This window comes from Trichomycterus rosablanca, chromosome 27, assembly GCF_030014385.1.
Source record: "Trichomycterus rosablanca isolate fTriRos1 chromosome 27, fTriRos1.hap1, whole genome shotgun sequence".
In the NCBI taxonomy this organism is placed as follows: Eukaryota; Metazoa; Chordata; class Actinopteri; order Siluriformes; family Trichomycteridae; genus Trichomycterus; species Trichomycterus rosablanca.
The window spans coordinates 7,255,343-7,277,867 of NC_086014.1; the positions used below are offsets into that span (position 1 = coordinate 7,255,343).

Genomic DNA, 22,525 nt, shown 5'->3' on the forward strand with positions numbered 1-22,525 from the left:
GATTTTAGTCCATGCCCTTTTTGTCCCTTAAATTCACAGTTAAGGCCATTTAGATTAATGACAAATATATATTTTGCCCCCAGCATACACAAACACACAGAGGTGGTTAAATTGTCTTAATAATGGATTTGGTTTAGTCTTTACTTTTGTTTCCCCACTAAAGTCTAAAATCTCTTGGGGCCATGAACATGTTCAGCTAACGAGTGAGCGGTATTGTTTACAAAAGACGTTTTGATACTTGTCGTGGCTGTTTTGTGTGGAAGCCGCTGTGTGATTCATCTTCTGACCTTTTAACTTGATACCCATCTCCTATCAGTGACCCCAGAGAAGAGAAAACGCAGGGCTGAGAATCTGTCATGGCTATTTAATAAATTCCTGCAAGTTGATAGTTTGGTTCCAGCATGACTGTGTTTATGCACCTTCGGGATTAATTGGATCGCAAGCCAGAACTTTTCATCCAACATCAGTGTCTGGCCTCACAAATGCTCTTTTAAATGAACTGGCACCAATTCCTAAGACACCATAAAAATGTACTTGAAAGTCCTTTTAGAAAGGCTGTTATAGATAAATGGGGCACCATATTAATGCCAATGTTTTTGAATAGAATGATCAACAAACTAATGGTCAGGTGTCAATACAGTGAATTGTATTATAAAAAAATTTACCCTTATAAATAAAAAGTATTATGGTGTGATGGATAGACACAGTCTATAAAGACTGTCCAGACTATGTCCAATAAATTCAAAGTTGAGTTCTAGATATATATCAAGGATATTTAAAGCAAACAGCAAACACCAGGTTACAAATTAAGGTGCCACAGCACCTTAGGTTTTTAAGGTTTTTTATTAGGTTTTTAATCTAATCAAGTCTATAACTCAAGGAGTTGTAATTGTTTCTTATTTCAGTGTATATAAGTTAGCCAGACCCTTCTTAGGCAGCATTCATATGAGATGCGCCTAAACTGCTTTCACGCTGACTGTGCCATTGTTTCCTATCAAGTGTGGCTGTGCTGCTTAGCCTACCACTGCACTTCCCCTAACTTAACTTTGACTCAGTGTGCCGCTGACTTTTTCATAGCGCCTCCAATGAGACAAACTGTTTAAAATGACGCGGTAAAAACGACTCAAACTGTACGAACATCAGAAGAAGCTGGAGCATCTAAATGCTTTATGTGAAAAAAGCTTAATGTGGTTTCATGTAGTAAAACAATGACCTAGCAAATAATAACAAATAATTTTTACCTTAAGCTTTCTATTGTCCTGAAACCTATTATAAGAAAAAGTTAAGTAAAATGTTTTTTTTTTTCTTTTTGCACCACAGATTGGTCATTTCAGCAGTAGAGAGCGCATATAACCACTAATAATTGAGAAAAGTTTGGTGTCGCTGAGTCATTGTTGTAGTACATTAGGCCACATTAAGACTCTCCTGGAGAAGCTGATTCTCACCGTTTCTCAGAACCCCAAGCTGTATAACACAAGTTTAAAAATCTCCAAACTTAGATGTATGTGGACTCCTTCAGAGTGAACAAATAGATGTTTGCGTTGTACACTTTCGAAGCGTCCAGCCTCAGTGTGAGCAAATCGCTTCTCATCTGAATGTGCACTTCCAGTGTCATAGCTGTTACAACGTATGCCAACAGACATACTTACCTTAAATTAATTTTGCATAAACATTGACAACTCCAAGAAGTCACAAAAACAACTTAAACAACCAAAGAACTGTTGGCCTTGGAAGGTAAGCATTTATGATGACCAAAAAAGCCACTCATGGAAGAGCTGCAAGTTAACATACTGTAAATTGCATTTACCGTAAACACCTGTTGAACAATGTATTGTTGCCTAAGAAGACATGCCTTATACCTGACTAAGCTAGCATTCCACGTTAAGAACATAATATTAGCTAAAATGTCTTGATTACTTGTTTTAAATGATCACACTCAACCAAAATATTTTTTGCTGATGGCATTAATAAGTATGACGCTGGGAAAAATGCATTTTGTATATCGAACTTCTGATGCTCACCTGCCCATTGTTGGCACTTTCCGCAGTGGACAGGGGTCAGCACGGGCACCCTGACTGGTCTGCGGCTATGCAGCCCCATACACAACAAACTGTGATGCACTGTGTATTCTGACCCCTTTTTATCAGAACCAGCATTAACTTCTTCAGCAATTTGAGCTACAGTAGCTCGTCTGTTGGATCGGACCACACGGGCCAGCCTTCGCTCCCCACATGCATCAGTGAGCCTTGGTCGCCCATGACCCTGTCGCTGGTTTACTACTGTTTCTTCCTTGAACCACTTTTGATAGATACTGACCACTGCAGACCGGGAACACCCCACAAGAGCTGCAGTTTTGAGGATGCTCTGACCCAGTCGTCTAGCCATCACAATTTGGCCCTTGTCAGACTCGCTCTTTTAACACATCAGCTTTGAGGATAAAATGTTCACTTGCTGCCCAATATATCCCACCCACTAACAGGTGCCGTGATAAACAAATAATCAGTGTTACTCACTTCACCTGTCAGTGGTCATAATGTTATGCCTGGTTATGTTATGCATATATATATATATATACAGTGTATCACAAAAGTGAGTACACCCCTCACATTTCTGCAGATATTTAAGTATATCTTTTCATGGGACAACACTGACAAAATGACACTTTGACACAATGAAAAGTAGTCTGTGTGCAGCTTATATAACAGTGTACATTTATTCTTCCCTCAAAATAACTCAATATACAGCCATTAATGTCTAAACCACCGGCAACAAAAGTGAGTACACCCCTAAGAGACTACACCCCTAAATGTCCAAATTGAGCACTGCTTGTCATTTTCCCTCCAAAATGTCATGTGATTTGTTAGTGTTACTAGGTCTCAGGTGTGCATAGGGAGCAGGTGTGTTCAATTTAGTAGTACAGCTCTCACACTCTCTCATACTGGTCACTGAAAGTTCCAACATGGCACCTCATGGCAAAGAACTCTCTGAGGATCTTAAAAGACGAATTGTTGCGCTACATGAAGATGGCCAAGGCTACAAGAAGATTGCCAACACCCTGAAACTGAGCTGCAGCACAGTTGCCAAGATCATCCAGCATTTTAAAAGAGCAGGGTCCACTCAGAACAGACCTCGCGTTGGTCGTCCAAAGAAGCTGCGTGCACGTGCTCAGCGTCACATCCAACTGCTGTCTTTGAAAGATAGGCGCAGGAGTGCTGTCAGCATTGCTGCAGAGATTGAAAAGGTGGGGGGTCAGCCTGTCAGTGCTCAGACCATACGCCGCACACTACATCAAATTGGTCTGCATGGCTGTCACCCCAGAAGGAAGCCTCTTCTGAAGTCTCTACACAAGAAAGCCCGCAAACAGTTTGCTGAAGACATGTCAACAAAGGACATGGATTACTGGAACCATGTCCTATGGTCTGATGAGACCAAGATTAATTTGTTTGGTTCAGATGGTCTCAAGCATGTGTGGCGGCAATCAGGTGAGGAGTACAAAGATAAGTGTGTCATGCCTACAGTCAAGCATGGTGGTGGGAATGCCATGGTCTGGGGCTGCATGAGTGCAGCAGGTGTTGGGGAGTTACATTTCATTGAGGGACACATGAACTCCAATATGTACTGTGAAATACTGAAGCAGAGCATGATCCCCTCCCTCCGGAAACTGGGTCGCAGGGCAGTGTTCCAGCATGATAATGACCCCAAACACACCTCTAAGACGACCACTGCTTTATTGAAGAGGCTGAGGGTAAAGGTGATGGACTGGCCAAGCATGTCTCCAGACCTAAACCCAATAGAACATCTTTGGGGCATCCTCAAGCGGAAGGTGGAGGAGCGCAAAGTCTCGAATATCCGCCAGCTCCGTGATGTCGTCATGGAGGAGCGGAAAAGCATTCCAGTGGCAACCTGTGAAGCTCTGGTAAACTCCATGCCCAGGAGAGTTAAGGCAGTTCTGGGAAATAATGGTGGCCACACAAAATATTGACACTTCAGGAACTTTCACTAAGGGGTGTACTCACTTTTGTTGCCGGTGGTTTAGACATTAATGGCTGTATATTGAGTTATTTTGAGGAAAGAATAAATTTACACTGTTATATAAGCTGCACACAGACTACTTTTCATTGTGTCAAAGTGTCATTTTGTCAGTGTTGTCCCATGAAAAGATATACTTAAATATCTGCAGAAATGTGAGGGGTGTACTCACTTTTGTGATACACTGTATATGTTATGCATATATATATATATATATATATATATATACAGTGTATCACGAAAGTGAGTACACCCCTCACATTTCTGCAAATATTTCATTATATCTTTTCATGGGACAACACTATAGACATGAAACTTGGATATAACTTGGAGTAGTCAGTGTACAGCTTGTATAGCAGTGTAGATTTACTGTCTTCTGAAATAACTCAACACACAGCCATTAATGTCTAAATAGCTGGCAACATAAGTGAGTACACCCCACAGTGAACATGTCCAAATTGTGCCCAAATGTGTCGTTGTCCCTCCCTGGTGTCATGTGTCAAGGTCCCAGGTGTAAATGGGGAGCAGGGCTGTTAAATTTGGTGTTTTGGGTACAATTCTCTCATACTGGCCACCGGATATTCAACATGGCACCTCATGGCAAAGAACTCTCTGAGGATGTGAGAAATAGAATTGTTGCTCTCCACAAAGATGGCCTGGGCTATAAGAAGATTGCTAACACCCTGAAACTGAGCTACAGCATGGTGGCCAAGGTCATACAGCGGTTTTCCAGGACAGGTTCCACTCGGAACAGGCTTCACCAGGGTCGACCAAAGAAGTTGAGTCCACGTGTTCGGCGTCATATCCAGAGGTTGGCTTTAAAAAATAGACACATGAGTGCTGCCAGCATTGCTGCAGAGGTTGAAGACGTGGGAGGTCAGCCTGTCAGTGCTCAGACCATACGCCGCACACTGCATCAACTCGGTCTGCATGGTCGTCATCCCAGAAGGAAGCTGACGCACAAGAAAGCCAGCAAACAGTTTGCTGAAGACAAGCAGTCCAAGAACATGGATTACTGGAATGCCCTGTGGTCTGACGAGACCAAGATAAACTTGTTTGGCTCAGATGGTGTCCAGCATGTGTGGCGGCGCCCTGGTGAGAAGTACCAAGACAACTGTATCTTGCCTACAGTCAAGCATGGTGGTGGTAGCATCATGGTCTTGGGCTGCATGAGTGTTGCTGGCACTGGGGAGCTGCAGTTCATTGAGGGAAACATGAATTCCAACATGTACTGTGACATTCTGAAACAGAGCATGATCCCCTCCCTTCGAAAACTGGGCCTCATGGCAGTTTTCCAACAGGATAACGACCCCAAACACAACCTCCAAGATGACAACTGCCTTGCTGAGGAAGCTGAAGGTAAAGGTGATGGACTAAACCCAATTGAGCATCTGTGGCGCATCCTCAAGTGGAAGGTGGAGGAGTTCAAGGTGTCTAACATCCACCAGCTCCGTGATGTCATCATGGAGGAGTGGAAGAGGATTCCAGTAGCAACCTGTGCAGCTCTGGTGAATTCCATGCCCAGGAGGGTTAAGGCAGTGATAATAATGGTGGTCGCACAAAATATTGACACTTTAGGCACAATTTGGACATGTTCACTGTGGGGTGTACTCACTTATGTTGCCAGCTATTTAGACATTAATGGCTGTGTGTTGAGTTATTTTCAGAAGACAGTAAATCTACACTGCTATACAAGCTGTACACTGACTACTCTAAGTTATATCCAAGTTTCATGTCTATAGTGTTGTCCCATGAAAAGATATAATAAAATATTTGCAGAAATGTGAGGGGTGTACTCACTTTTGTGATACACTGTATATATATATATATATATATATATATATATATATATATATATACAGTATATACTGTATATATATATATATGTGTCTTTAATTTTATGTAATAATAAAGCTAGAAGCAAAGGAGACCATAGAGTGACAATGAGAAAGACAGTTGATGTTATACATAATTTTAGAAGTTTTGACGGCGATTTGGAAAGTTTGGAAGTGATCTGCAGTGCTGACCGGTGGAGAAAGAAAGCTGTTAACACCGTTTTATCTGGGGTCTACATTTACAAAGCACTCTGGGATTACACTGTACTGGGAACATTTTACTCCCTTGTTCCATTCATAGCCCCAGGACCGGTGAAAATGATTCAGCCGGTAATAATTCGAGATCTTATCTGAAGGAGAGGGAGTTACTCTTTGATACTGTGAGAATTTCGTGTTTTTCTCAGATGAATGCTTTCATCCAAAACACTTTTCAGTCACTGTCTGTGACATGCTGCAGCTTAGCAAGAGCATAAACGTTTCTTTGTGTTTTATCCTCTAGGCTTTTACGGCATAGCGATGAGTGTTTTGAGCCTGGTGCCTGTCCATGTTCATGGAAGGGTAAAGAGTATTACCCCGGAGAAAAAGTGTCTTCACCTTGCCATCTTTGGTGAGTGTTAGCAGGTCATAAAATTTTATATTACACACACATTATATTCATAACAGTAATAATAATGAAATAACATTGGATTCATAATATTTAATATCCATGCTTTATTATATTTGGCTCTGTTAAAAATGATAGCACATTACACTGATCAGCCATAACATTAAAACCACCTCCTTGTTTCTACTCACTGTCTATTTTATCAGCTCCACTTACCATATAGGAGCACCTTTGTAGTCCTACAATTACTGACTGTAGTCCATCTGTTTCTCTGCATGCTTTGTTAGCCCCCTTTCATGCTGTTCTTTAATGGTCAGGACCCCCACAGAGTAGGTATTATTTGGGTGGTGGATCATTCTCAGCACTGCACTGACACTGACATGGTGGTGATGTGTTAGTGTGTGTTGTGCTGGTATAAGTGGATCAGACACAGCAGCGCTGCTGGAGTTTTTAAACACCTCACTGTCACTGCTGGACTGAGAATAGTCCACCAACCAAAAATATCCAGCCAACAGCGCCCCGTTGGCAGCGTCCTGTGACCACTGATGAAGGTCTAGAAGATGACCAACTCAAACAGCACCAGTAGATGAGCGATCGTCTCTGACTTTACATCTACAAGGTGGACCAACTAGGTAGGAGTGTCTAATAGAGTGGACAGTGAGTGGACGCGGTATTTAAAAACTCCAGCAGCGCTGCTGTGTCTGATCCACTCATACCAGCTCAACACACACTAACACACCACCACCATGTCAGTGTCACTGTAGTGCTAGGAATGATCCACCAGCCAAATAATACCTGCTCTGTTATGGTCCTGTGGGGGTCATGACCATTGAAGAACAGGGTGAAAGCAGGGTAAAAAGGTATGTAGAGAAACAGATGGACTACAGTCAGTAATTGTAGAACTACAAAGTGCTTCTATATGGTAGGTGGAGCTGATAAAATGGACAGTGAGTGTAGAAACAAGGAGGTGGTTTTAATGTTATGGCTGATCAGTGTATATTGATATTACTATTTACAGGTGTTTGTTTGAGTGAAATGATCTGACATTTTTCTGAGATTCAAAATAAAAATATTTTAATTTAAAGTTTTTATTAGCAGAAAATGACAACGGGTCAAAATAACCTTGCAAATAATGCCAGTAATTTATGTATCGATGTTTAATAATTAAAACATAATTCTCACGTTTTAACTTAGTGTTGAAATTAGTATTTGGTGCAGTAACCTCGACTTTTTAATTACAGCTTTTATGTTTTGTCTTGGCATGCTTCAACAGTCTTTACCATTGCGGTCGTGTGACTGTATGGCACTCCTGGTGCAAAAATGTAAGCAGGTCTGGTTTGTTTAATGGCTTGTGACCATTAATTCTCCTCCCAAACACATTCCAGTATCCCAGAGGGTCTTGATGTGGTGGTCCAACATCCACACCTTGATTCCCTGATTGACCTGGCTGTGTGGCATGGAGAAATGTCCTGCAGAAAGAAAAACAGTTGGGGAACATTATCAGAGCGGAAGGAACCAACTTTTTTTTTAGGATAACTTTGTATGTGACTTGATTTTTGCGTCCTTCACAAAGACAAGACTACCCATTTCCAGCCTTGCTGAAGCATCCCCAGATCATCATAGATCCTCCAACAAATTTTACAGTGGGTTCAAGACACTGTCTTGTAGGCCTCTCCAGATCTAACAAACTGAACATTGGATTTAGAATATAAGGGGGTATTCCACTAGCACACCAGCACCAAGTTTCTAAACTCCTCGGTTCGAAAGTTGGTGTTGCCACCGGTAGGCTGGGCGCCATCTAGCGGGCATAATTGGCAGTGTCTGCAGCAGATACTAATTGACCACCGTATATGCAGGGTGGGGGCCGGACTATGTGTTGGTGGGTGGGTCTTCATACGCTGTGTAAGGACCCTGATTGGCGGAAGAGACGCCTGTGCAGAATGCATGAGCGAGAAGAGGAGGGCTGTGCACGTGTCGGAAGAGGCGTGTACAGTGATTTGCTGTTCTCGGATGCAATCTGGTATCTCTTAGCAGTGCACTAAATCGGGAGGAAAATGGGGAGAAAATGCATTAAAAAACAAAAAATATACATAAGGGTCTTTTGCAAACCTCAACCTGAATTTTGTTTCTCTTGAGTCACAGCTTATGTGCCAAACTTAAGGTCTACACTCATAAGGTCAATACCTTGACAATATTGCTCCTTGTGGTATAGAATATTGTTATAATGGCAAGAAAAAGGCAATTGACATTAGAAGAAAGGCAGGCCATTATAACCCTTAAAGGTGGTGCACTAGGAAGTGAAGAAAACTAAGATGTCATTAAGTACAAATTCCTACACCATCAAAAGGCACTGGAAAACTAGGGGAAACTTTGATAGGAAGACGTCTGGTAGAGCCAACGCAACAATAGCATCAGAAGAAGACTTTTTTTCAGTTGCAAGTTTTAAAGGTTGAGTGGCAGTTAGAAAGCAATTGCTAAAATGGCAAAATAAGAAGAAAAGGGGCTTGTCTGGGTCATGCAGCAGTGCCAGCTGACCACTGACACCTAGAAGAAGGTCTTATTACTCATATCTATTACAATATTAAATCTTTAGTTTATCCTGCAGCGTTTTAGTACTCTGCAGAGCAGGCGAAAGCATGATAAGCTCCAAATCCAGCAATGACCAACACACTCTTCAGATTTAAGATCTATTAAGGTGGTTTAGGGTAAAACAGATGCAAGGGTGAAAGAAAAGCAACCAACAAGTGCAGCTAATTTGTGGGAACTTCTGCAGTCTTTGTGTTTGGAAGAACTTTCTGAACAATATTTGATTTCTAAAGGTGGTGGACTAGGAAGTAAAGAGAACCAAGGTGTCAAGGAGTACAATTTCCTACACCATGTAAACTCAGGGATACTTTGATAGGAAGACGTCTGTTAGAGCCAAAGCATCAACAGCATCAGAGGATCACTTCGTACAGTTGCAAGTTTGAAAGAGTAAAAGAAAGAAAGCCATTGCTAAGATGGCAAAATAAGAAAAACAAGGCTTGCAGCACTGCCAACTGACTACTAACGGCTAGAAGAAGGTCTTCTAAATCTTCAGTTTATCATGTAGGGGTTTAGTACTCCACCAAGTATGCAACCAGTATTGACCAAAAAGTTAATCAGGGCTTCATTCTATACCATTTACTCAAAAATACCTTCAGGCTGTGTCAGAACCACCTTAGAACACAAGAATAAGATGGTAATTTCAAAGGTTTAAGGTGGTTTGGGATGAAAAGGACACAAGGAAAGCAACCAACAAGTGCAGCTAATTTGCTGGAACTTCTACAACCTTTGTGTTTGTAAGAACTTTTTAAACAATATTTGAGGTGTATTCTGCAACAGATTACTGGGACAATTTGCAAAATATACAAACCCCATTTCCAGAAACGTTGTGACATTTTGTAAAATTCTCCTACATTTGTATTTAACTGACAAAAGTACAAAGATTTTTCAATGTTTTTACTGACTTAAATGTATATTGTAAATATGAACACATTTAGAATTTATTGCCTACAACATACTTAAAAAAGTTGGGACAGAGGTGTCTGTACATCGGGGAAACTAAACAGCCACTGGCGAAACGGATGGCCCAACATAGAAGATCGACCTCTTCTGGCCAGGACTCTGCGGTTTACACCCACCTGCAAGCCAGCGGCCACTCATTTAATGATGAAGATGTGCAGATCCTTGTCAGGGAGGAACGCTGGTTTGAACGTGGAGTCAAAGAGGCCATTTACGTGAAGAGGGAACGACCATCTCTGAACCGGGGAGGGGGCCTGAGAGTACATCTCTCACCATCCTACAACGCCGTAATAGGAGCTTTACCCCAATCATGTGTGAAAGACACACATGACCATTGTAATTAATGGTCATTGTGAATTGCATATGGACCTGATCACCAGTTCCATTGTTATGCAATGAGCAGTGATCGGTCGTTATGCAAATCAACTGCATATAAGGTTGGGGTATTCAACATCAGCTCAGACCGAAGAAGTCATTCGGATTGAGTGACGAAACGTATCTCTACAACAAACTTGTGTCCAGATGAACTGATTCAACTTTGTGGATTTGTGTACCTGGATTATTGAGCATGCATCAACAGACAGAGGTGTGTTTATCAATGTGTTACCTCACCTATCAGTGATTTTGGTTTTGGAAACTAACTGCCAGGTTCTTCTTTGATTCTTTGATTTCCATGTTTGTCCTTGTTTGATTCTTCTTGTGACAGGGGAGATGCGGTTTAGCTCAAGGCTTTAGTGGATAAACTTGAGGACTGATTAGTGGTTACACCCATAGGGAAATAACTAAATGGTTTGATTTATTTAAACCCTTTCACTTGTGTGGCTTTGCGCAACCAATACGAATAACTAGACTGCAAAGCTATTGTCTGATTTGCTTATTGGAAAGCTTACTTGAACTTACTTTTTGTGTTGGCGGAAAATGGCTTACCTGAATCCTTATTGCTGGCCCGAAGAAACTTGTGGTCTTGAAACCCCAGAAGCAGGGAGCATGTGACCTGTGCTGCCAGAAGAACCAGTCCTCCATGGCACACAGATTCTGGCTGAAGTTCAACAACACACTCTCCTCTGCCTCCAAACCAGAAAAATCAAGCCAACCATTCCACTCACAAGACAGAACAGAATGATGATCCAGGATTTTCTGTGTCTTCTAACAAGCGGTCAAATTGGTTTAGGATCACCTGGCAATATTTTATCATCCAGAAGGACTGGAGCAGGGAAAAATGATGCTCCACCAAGTGCAGCCATTGCAGTGGCTTCCGCTACCAACACAAGCTGGTTCCAGTGCCCATGCTCCTCAGTGCATCACTACTGCAAGTGATTCATACAAAACGGCTCCCCCAGCACTCACAGCCAGCAACCCCGTTGCTGCTGATACCCCACTAAGAGCAGCTGTCCTCTGCATTAGCAGTCACCCAGCCCCCCCCCCTCCTGCATCTTGCCAAAAGTGGCCCCCATCTTTCCTGTCCTCACCTTTCTGGATGCATCTTCACCAGTGGCAGGCAAGGAAATGGCAACACCACTGTGTGGTGGGGGGGGAAAGTGTGCTGTGTCTAATTAACCCTCCCTCTAACCCCCATTTTATTTTCCTGTTTTCTCCCAGGATGCCACCCCTGATTCCCTGAGAGATAGAGCAGGGCCTGGGCAGGTTTACTGGGGCTGTGGAGATCCGGGGCACATCCGGTAGGAGTGTCCCCAAAAAATAGTGAACTCAGCTTGGCTGCCCCACCAGCTTACCCCACAGTGAAGACACTGAAGTACTGGATAATGGTGAATATCCAAGGGAGTACACATCAGGCTTTGGTATACCCAAACCATGGTGCACTTGCTAGTAAATACTAGTGTATTTACAGGTATGTGCATTCCTATCCCTTGGTGCCCTTAAAAATTGAATGCAAAGGACAAATTTATAGTGTAAAGGTGGATGTTAGTCCTTTTCCACCCAGTTGTCTTGGGGACAGATTGGCTTGGATTTAAACAGCTGGCAGCTGACATTGGACTGTGTGTTCCTGCAGGCAATGAGCTGTTTGATGTTTGCATCCATGGCCACGGACGTGCCTCATAATGCATCAGTTAACCAAGACGGACGGGAGGGGAGTAGTTAACACAGAAACAATACCTGTGTTGCCCCTGAAATATTTTCACCTGGAGCATGCCATTGACTAGGTTGGGACAATTGCTGGTCAGGTGATGCGGTCAAACCATAACCTACCCCTACTTTGCCATTATTCATAACAGGCTGTATAGAGTGAGCTAGGACACTCAAACAGGTGAAGTCGCTGGGGAACCCCATAGTAGGGCACTATGGGGTTAACAAAACACGATAGCAGCTAATTGCCTGGTTTGATTAGTCAGACATTCATAGCAATGAATGCCAGTGGTGTGTCTCATGCTGTAAATGCCAAGCTGATGAACTCTGCAGCCATTTCCACTGTTGCGCTGTGCCCCCTACCTCATCAAGATCCCTTTTGACAGGGTTGACATTGATCTTGTAGAACCATTAGACCATTCAGCACAAGGATTACCGATTTGTACTAGTCGTTGTTAACCATACAACCCGCCATCTTAAAGCAATGGCTCTATGGACACAAAGAGTGTGGTGGAGGTAGTTTTTTGAGTCTGTATCCATTAGATAGGTGAGATCGTTCCTCAAATTGGTAGGATAGTATCAGAGGTCTGTACCCAACTCCTCAGATCTTATTTGCTCAGTGACTGATCTCATTGGAAAGGCAGCATCAGATCCACTTCAGTGGACAGACAAGTGTCAGCAAGTATCTGTGAAAGTTAAGGCAGATCTTCGTGGGGATCTTTACTTCACCCTCTGTACTTCACTCGCCCTTTTGTGTTGCATTCAAATGCATTGGACAGAGGGCTGGGGTCTTGTTTCAGCTGGTAGAGAGCGAGGATCGACTAGTGCTGTACATTATTTGGACTGTAAATGGCAGAGACTAAGTAAAGCACCACTGAGAAGGAATTCTTGGGTGCCCTTTTCACCCACAGTTTGAACACCACGCACCCCAGCAACAGCTGTACCACAAAAACGATGTCAATGTACAGATCACATGTTCAATGTGAATCAGAAGCCTGACCAAAGCATGTTTCTACTGTCTTTCAGTCCATCTGAGGAATGTCCAGGCCTGGAGAACTCTATGTCGTTTCTTGGTGCAAGGGTAGACTGTGATAACTGACAAGGCCTCCCAAGAATATATGGCTTTATTTATTACAATATCATGTTGGTTGCTCTACACGGATTACTCCGGATTTCCTGAATCTTTTCACTATATTACAGGTTCTTCTAAAAAAATTAGCATATTGTGATAAAGTTCATTATTTTCCATAATGTAATGATAAAAATTAAACTTTCATATATTTTAGATTCATTGCACACCAACTGAAATATTTCAGGTCTTTTATTGTTTTAATACTGATGATTTTGGCATACAGCTCATGAAAACCCAAAATTCCTATCTTAAAAAATTAGCATATTTCATCCGACCAATAAAAGAAAAGTGTTTTTAATACAAAAAAAGTCAACCTTCAAATAATTATGTTCAGTTATGCACTCAATACTTGGTCGGGAATCCTTTTGCAGAAATGACTGCTTCAATGCGGCGTGGCATGGAGGCAATCAGCCTGTGGCACTGCTGAGGTGTTATGGAGGCCCGATGCTTCGATAGCGGCCTTAAGCTCATCCAGAGTGTTGGGTCTTGTGTCTCTCAACTTTCTCTTCACAATATCCCACAGATTCTCTATGGGGTTCAGGTCAGGAGAGTTGGCAGGCCAATTGAGCACAGTAATACCATGGTCAGTAAACCATTCACCAGTAATTTTGGCACTGTGAGCAGGTGCCAGGTCGTGCTGAAAAATGAAATCTTCATCTCCATAAAGCTTTTCAGCAGATGGAAGCATGAAGTGCTCCCAAATCTCCTGATAGCTAGCTGCATTGACCCTGCCCTTGATAAAACACAGTGGACCAACACCAGCAGCTGACATGGCACCCCAGACCATCACTGACTGTGGGTACTTGACACTGGACTTCAGGCATTTTGGCATTTCCTTCTCCCCAGTCTTCCTCCAGACTCTGGCACCTTGATTTCCGAAAACAGTACTTTGGACCACTGAGCAACAGTCCAGTGCTGCTTCTCTGTAGCCCAGGTCAGGCGCTTCTGCCGCTGTTTCTAATTCAAAAGTGGCTTGACCTGGGGAATGCGGCACCTGTAGCCCATTTCCTGCACACGCCTGTGCACGGTGGCTCTGGATGTTTCTACTCCAGACTCAGTCCACTGCTTCCGCAGGTCCCCCAAGGTCTGGAATCGGCCCTTCTCCACAATCTTCCTCAGGGTCCGGTCACCTCTTCTCGTTGTGCAGCGTTTTCTGCCACACTTTTTCCTTCCCACAGACTTCCCACTGAGGTGCCTTGATACAGCACTCTGGGAACAGCCTATTCGTTCAGAAATTTATTTCTGTGTCTTACCCTCTTGCTTGAGGGTGTCAATGATGGCCTTCTGGACAGCAGTCAGGTCGGCAGTCTTACCCATGATTGCAGTTTTGAGTAATGAACCAGGCTGGGAGTTTTTAAAAGCCTCAGGAATCTTTTGCAGGTGTTTAGAGTTAATTCGTTGATTCAGATGATTAGGTTAATAGCTCGTTTAGAGAACCTTTTCATGATATGCTAATTTTTTTAGATAGGAATTTTGGGTTTTCATGAGCTGTATGCCAAAATCATCAGTATTAAAACGATAAAAGACCTGAAATATTTCAGTTGGTGTGCAATGAATCTAAAATATATGAAAGTTTAATTTTTATCATTACATTATGGAAAATAATGAACTTTATCACAATATGCAAATTTTTTGAGAAGGACCTGTATGTACTAGGGATGTCCCGATCCGATCTCAAAGATCGGGATCGGGGCCGATCAAGGCATTTTTTAATTGATCGTATTGTGTTACGTCAGCATGTCCGCTGTGTGGAAATACTTTAAATTGAAAAGTAAAACAAGTCCAACAGTGAAGTGTAACGTCTGCAGTGTGAGCGTTTCACGAGGCGGTGGGAGCAGAGCTGCGTTCATGTGTGAGAGTGTGTGTGAGTTAAGGATCACACCGGTTTACAAAACAACGTAGTGATGCACTCGTTTAATAAAGAAATAAATGCACATACATTCACATATTGTCGGGAGCAGAACACTTTATTAACTTCTTTTGTTACGGTTTCGAATAGCCGACAGTTGAGTCAAGCACGCTATTTCATGTTCTATGGAAGGCCTAAAGGGTCAAAACACACTCACTTCGTGTACAAACGTCCATCAAACCATTGTCACAATACAAGCACTTTAAGAACTGGCTTTCCTTCATAACAAAAGAGCCTTTCCATTTTATTTTGGTATTCAGGTTTTACTGTAATGCTTTTTAGTAACTTTTTTTCTTATATTCAAGTTAAGCTGCTAAACAGATTTCTGTTTATTTTTAGTGCATCACTGCATTAAAAAAATTTTTTCTTTGAATGTAAAGTTTAAAGTAAAACTAATTATCTCACTCATTTTGATTGATTTTGTAAAAATACAAAAACATTAAGCAATAGCTTGGATGCAGCATTTTTCCCTTCAGCACTGCAGAGCTATTTAGTTGTTAAACATATACATTGGATTAATTTGAATAATTGTAATGTACTTGAAGTGTGCACTGTGTGAACAGTATTATCTAGTTCTTATCTAGACAATATCTAGAAAATACAAGTATCGGTTTGAGAATCGGTATCGGATCGGGATCAAAATTAATAATTGGGATTGGTATCGGGAACAAAAAAACGTGATCGGGACATCCCTATTATGTACAGAAGACCTAAATTATTTCCAGTCTTGTGTTGAAAAATGCTCTTTTTAAACTGATTGATAACTCTCCCGTAAAGTTTGGCACAAACTGGCGAGCCAAGACCCACCTTTGCTTGCCAAGACTGAGCAGAAGGACTTCTGGATCCTTCTCTGAAACACAGTAATGATACCCTCGCCTGTTACCACTTCACCTATTTATTGTGGAATGTTTTAAATGCTGTAACTTGAATAAAAAACTTTTCACTCTTATTTTGCCCTTGTTACGAGTGTGTTGCAGGCATCAAATCCAAAATGTGTCAAAAGTATTGTATCACTTAGTGGGTGCCCAGGTGACGCAGCAGGATATTCCACTAGCACACCAGCGCCGAGATTCTGAACTCCTTGATTTGAAACTCGGCGTTGCCACCGGTCGACTGGGCGGGCATAATTGACAGTGCCTGAAGCAGACACGGTTCTGGTAGGGCGGGGTCTTCAAACGCTGTATAAGGATAGAGAGGCGCCTGTGCAGAGTGCATTGGTGAAAAAAGGGTACCCTCTTTGACTGCAATCAGGGATCCCCAGCAGTGGAAGACAAATTGACTACGCTAAATTGGTAGAAAATGGGAGAAAATGCACAAATAAAAATAGAAAAAAAAGTCATTCAGTGTCACTTTTTGTACTTTTGGTTAAATAAAAAATTTCAAAAGAGTGAAAGTCACAGATTCTTGCCTTTGTTCTATTTTACAAAATGTCTCAACTTATCTGGTAATAGGTTGGTAAATAAAATGGGTTGGTCTAAAGCAAAATATTATTTTAAAGTGTTCATTCTTTTTTTCATAATGCATTTTATTTTACACTGCATGTGAGAATGTTAAGGTCAATATTAAATACTCCCAAACGAGAAAACGCAATTGAAAAAGTGCCTATACAAATAGAACAACAAACAATAAGTGCCTAAATGTACGTTTTTTTTTTATTAGTGTGTGTCAACATGGCTCATTCCAGTGTGAGTTCCATCCATGTGCATCTATGTGCACCATCTATGGAGATCGACACTACCGTACGTTTGACGGACTGCTCTTTGATTACATTGGAGATTGCAAAGTGTTCCTGCTAAAGGTAAGAAATGTGGACGGCCTTCTCTATAATGTTTTAGAAATGTAATGTCATTTAGAAATGTTTCACTTTCATTCTTTATGCATTTGCCAGAGCTCAGCTGATGTAACGATGAGTGTGAGAGCAAAGAATGTAGACTGCTTCGAAAGTGGTGTGATCTGTAGGAAAACTCTCCTTATCTCTATTGGACAGTCCTTCATAGCTTTTGATGATGAAAGTGGCAAACCTGTAAGTCATTTTACGACGGTAATCCCTTCTAATCTTTCTAAAATCTCTATAAAGTATCATATAAACTTCAGAATATTGGGTCAGTATGTGAAATACAGAAAGCAGTAATTTGTAATGTTTGAGCTGTCAAATACTAAAAACAGTACAAAACATGCTATTATGTTTTTATAATATTATTTTTGTACATATACACCAATCCCAAATGTAAAGCCTGCCACACATTCTAAAAGACTAAAAGGCTTTTAAATGAGACGTGTGCAGTAGCTGTCTGCGTTTTTTTACCTGCATTAATGTTCACATGGCATGCACCATCGAGGTGCAGCCAGCAATAAGTCATAATACTATCAGTTATGATGAATTCCCTTCGGCATTCAACCCTTTGGGTGAGCCAATCATTGTTCATCTAGGCGCCCAGCCTGCCGGTAGCAGAGCTAAGATTCAAACTCGCAAGATTATGAAGTCAGCTCTGGTGTGCTAGCATGTTTTTATTGCTGTGCCACACATTTTGTCAAGTTTTACCTCCTAAAATCATTTTAAAAAGTAATAAAATTTGTTGTTAGTATCTTTTCTCCAGCTTTCAGAATATTTTTCTAATTGTTATTGAGTTTACATGAGTTGGACTTCACTTTCTTTTTGTGCAGAATCCAGTCAGCACTATTGACAGACAGAACGTATTCATTTGGAGCGCTGGCTATTTAACCATCATCCACTTAATACAGTATGAGATCTCAGTGTTCTGGGACAGAAAAACCACCATCCACATACAAGCTGGACCCCGCTGGCAGGTATAAATTCTGTACATACACAGAGTACATTCTGAATTAAACTTTTATTTGTATGTGTATAAACATTGTGTTGTATGTCCAGGGGAAACTTTCTGGCCTGTGTGGGAACTTTGATTTGAAGACAGCGAATGAAATGAGAACGCCTGATAACATGGAGTCATCTACACCACAAGAGTTTGGTAACAGCTGGATTGCAACTGAGGCAAGACACACACACACACACACACACACACACACTTGTGGAGACACAGCTTTCCAGAGGGTTTAAATAAGGAATAATTATGGATCTGTGTTTTTTAAGAGTAATAAAAAATTTGATAGATTTTTTTTAGTAACCAATTTTTTTATTCAGTAAAATGTTTACTGCACTATGGGGACCTAGTATTATTAAGGTCCAAAATAGGGACAAAGCTGAACACATGAACACTAACCTGAAACTGCAGACCTTTAAGGACCTGGTTACATTTGCAGTTGCAGAAATTCAGTATATGTGTTTGTGCACAAATACCACTGTGCTAAAACAATATAGATTCATGTTTGTACATTAAGTATATAATGTTGTTTTAAAGATATCACAGGATAAAATAATCCAGGGAGAGTGATAGCCTTGTGGGTAGAGCTTTGGGCTGTCAATCAGAAGATTGTAGTTTTGAATCCTGGCTCGTCCATGCAGCCACTGTTGGGCCCTTGACCCTCTCAGCTCCAAGGGTCCTCAGTATCAAGGCCAATGCCCAAAGACTCCTCTTCTCCCTTCACTACTACTTGTCTTTCTAATAATTAAAAACTGCATTAATAACATCACATCTTTCTTATAGATTTGATTATCGATAATAATAAAACCAAAGCATTAAATGTACCATCTGGAGTAACTGTGATTTCTTCAATTTTTTTCTCCTTTTTCTCCTCTTTCTCCATTTTTGCAAGCTGAAGTGTAGGTCAATGCCCTCTGGCAGCCTGTAATATTCTTTGTGAATCTGCCAGATGGACTGCTTTAATTTCCTCTAGATTTAAAACTTGTAATGTAATGTCAATATGCTGTTTCGGTGTTGTTGAGGACAGAAATTTAGGTCATTCCTAAGTGGACATCTTTGGCAGATATACAAACAGCGTATTTCCCTTTTAAAACAGACGCTGCCCCTGGATGCAGAGAGAAATAGATTTTTATGTGGAACTCATAACTCATGGACAGATACAGGAAGTTCGTTCCACCACTTGGTTGCTAGTACAGAGAAGAGCCTTGATGCTTGTCTTCTCCGTGTTCTGGGTGGAGGATCAAGGCGAGCGAGACTAGTGGCTCAGAGGTTGCGTGGTACAGAGCGGGGTTTGATTAGTTCTCTAAGGTAGTTTGGAGCTGGTCTATTTTTGGCTTTGTAGGTGAGCATCAGTGCTTTAAACTGAATGCGAGCAGCTTCAGGAAGCCAGTAAAAAGATCGCAGCAGTGGGGTGATGTGGCACACACACACTTCCTCCTGAAAGTTGTGTTTCTTAAACTGGACATTTAAAAAAATAAAAAATAAAAGCATCTCTCTCTTAACATGCTCAACTAATTGTAATGAGTTGTAATTAGTTACTGAATTAATTTACAATTAATTAATGGTTTGGGTGGCACAGTGGCTCGGTGGATAGCACTGTCGTCTCACGGCGAGAAGGTTCTGTGTTTACCTGGTGCAGTGCTCCGGGTCCTTTCTGTGTGGAGTTTGCTTGTTCTCACTTTGTTCGTGTGGGTTTTCTCCAGGTGCACCAGTTTCCTTTCACAAGTTCAAAAACATACAGTGAGGTCAATTGGGGTTATTAAAATTTCCCTAGGTGCAAAGGTGTTTGTGAATTTGTGTATTTGCCCTGTGATGGAATGGCATCCTGTCTGGGGTGTTTCCCACCTTTCACACAGTCAATTGGTACCCCCCGCGACCCTGAATAGGATAAAGTGGTGGAAAAACATTTAAGAGCTTAGGTGTATAACACAGAAGTAAATGCATGTTGATAATGTTACATGAGTTGGCTGATAGAGAGCATTATAGACAAAATGGAATGAATTACTTATCAAATAAATAAAAACACTACGGCTCTGTGATGTGAATAGCATAGTGGTGCCACACAGCAACGTAGCAGGTCACTGTGAGCATGTTTTTAGTTGGTCCACGGTGGTTTCCTCTAGGTATTCTGGTTTCTACCTGCTAAAATTTTAACTACAAGACTGTAAGTTTGTCCTAGTCTTCTATCTAATGGCATTGCTAGGCATAAATACACTTTCGACAAAGCACCAGTCAATCGCTGGGCATCAGTCCACTGCAGGGCACCCATACATGAATGTACTGACTCACACCTAGGGTGACTTTAGTGTAACCCGTCCACCTACAGAATACGTTTTTTGGGAGGTGAGACTAACTTGGAGTACCTACGAAAACCTGTACAAACAATGGAAGCTTCTCATAGCTCTGAGGGACCATACTGCTGTGTGACACCCACTATACCAGTTCGGCTACTGTGTCACCCTAGTAAATTTGAATATAAATAAAATAAGCAATCACTGGCAGATACAGGTCAATAAAAATGGTTTTACATGCACAATTACCGGTTGAGAAATATAACTGGAAGAGGTTGTGAAAGCTGGATTTATAATATGGTAATGCTAATAATCTGTGGTTGTTTTATTTAGCTAGTCATTGTGTGTGTTTATTTGTGTTTAGTGTGTGAACAATCCTGATATTAGGCATCCATGCATTTTAAATCCACTGCGTGAACCTTTCGCCAAGAGGAGATGCGGGATTTTGCTCAGTGACGTATTCCAAGCCTGTCACCCTGTGGTAAGTGAACATTTCATTCTGAAACATGCCATTATTGTAGAGTTGGTTCTCTTCTTACTGTTATAAATGCCTCTAATTTTCTACTAGCCTTTCCACTAGACGTTGGAATATGACTGTGTTTTCTATACAACCAGAGAAGCTCTAGTAAAGCGATCATGCTTAAGGAGTACACCTAAAGCATAATGCTGCCACCACCATGCTTCACTGTGGGTATGGTGTTCTTTTAGTGATGCACAGTGTTGTGTTTTCAGCAAGTATACCTTTTGCAATTATGACCAAAGCATTTAACCTCGGTCTCCTGCGTTTGGCAGACTTGATGTAGGTTTTTGCAAAGCGTAGCCAGGCTTGGATGTTTTTCTTACCACTCTACCCCACAGCCCAGACATACGAAGAATACAGGACATTGTTGTGACATGTAGTACAAACCCAATACTTGCCAGAAATTCCTGCAACTCCATCATTCAGCTTCATCCCCAATTATAATATGTAGACACTTATGCAGCCACATTAATGTTAGTTTTCCCCTTTAAAGATTTAAGTTTTTTGCCGCTCAGGTGGCGCAGCGGTAAAAAGACACGCTGCAACCAGGACTGGATTCTGAGTACCTCGTATCGAATCCAGCTCTGCTTCACCGGTTCGAAGCTGAGTGGCTGTATGGGCAACAATTGGCCGGTTGCTCAGTTGGGGGGGGTGGGACAAAGAACCGGATGTGGGTCTCTTTCTGTCAGAATGCGATTACGACCTCTGCCGGCTGATTAGAGGCGCCTGCACAAGAGATGAGGAAGAGTGCCCTTAGGGTGTGTCATCAATGTGTGGGTGGCAAAAATGCATCTGACTGCTGCTCATGTTTCGGAAGGGAAATTGGGTTTGCTTCGATCTCCTCGGTCAGGGCAGGGTTCGGCATAGACAGAGAGGAAGCACGATGCTAATTGAACAATTGGATGCGCTAAAAGGAGCAGAAAAAAAAAAAAAAAAAAAAAAAAAAGATTTAAGTTTTTTTGTCAATTGAATGGCACAGATTATAGGTCACATTAAAGGTGGAAATAAATCTGAATTTATTTATCTTGGTTTGATTTTTACACTCAAAAACCTGGCATTTTAACAGGGGTGTGTAGACCTTTTAGATAAACTGTATATGTCCAAATTTATGTTAAAACAGTTCCCAGTTATTACGTTTTATATTTTTCAGGTATATCAACAGGTATATGAAATAAATTATATAAATTAAATTGTTACTTGTTAAAATGGTTTGGGGAAGCCTTTTTTTTTCCAGCGGGAGTGTGCCATTGAGCAAATGTTGTCCATAAAAACATAGTTTGACAGGTTTGCTGTGGTGGACCTTTAGTGGACTGCACAGAGCACTGATATTAGCTCCTGTAAACACCTTTGGGATAAACTGGAATGTTGATTTCCAGGTCATCTCATACAATATCAGAGACTGAAAGGACTGGGACATCCATTCTAATTTTTAAATGTATGTGTTTCAACCTCAACAACTGCTAACAAGTGTAAGAAATCAGTTATTATAAAAAATATGTGCTTTCAACTATGCAGCAACAGTTTAGGGAAGGCCTGTGTACAAAGCAAGGTTCATAAAGCAAGAAAAGCTTCAGCCATGAAGAAACTCCAGTGGTCTGCACAGGACCCTGTCTGCAGCTCCACTTAACAGTTTTCTTGACCAACATTAGTACCCATCCACACAAATGCTTTTTTGACTAAATTGGCACAAATTCCCACAGACATACTTTAATGTCTTGTGAGAAACATTCTCAGACG

The 22,525-nt window shown here is 41.4% G+C and overlaps 1 protein-coding gene across 1 annotated transcript in view; it reads left to right on the forward strand.

Moving 5' to 3' along the window:
* The window catches only part of otog (otogelin), a 114,496-nt gene that overhangs the window by 52,949 nt on the left and 39,022 nt on the right, over positions 1–22,525 (forward strand). The window contains exons 22-27 of the mRNA XM_062989360.1: positions 6,364–6,471; positions 16,797–16,935; positions 17,026–17,160; positions 17,802–17,945; positions 18,028–18,147; positions 20,633–20,749. Coding sequence (XP_062845430.1) covers positions 6,364–6,471; positions 16,797–16,935; positions 17,026–17,160; positions 17,802–17,945; positions 18,028–18,147; positions 20,633–20,749 — 763 coding nt within the window. The remainder of the gene's footprint in view (positions 1–6,363; positions 6,472–16,796; positions 16,936–17,025; positions 17,161–17,801; positions 17,946–18,027; positions 18,148–20,632; positions 20,750–22,525) is intronic.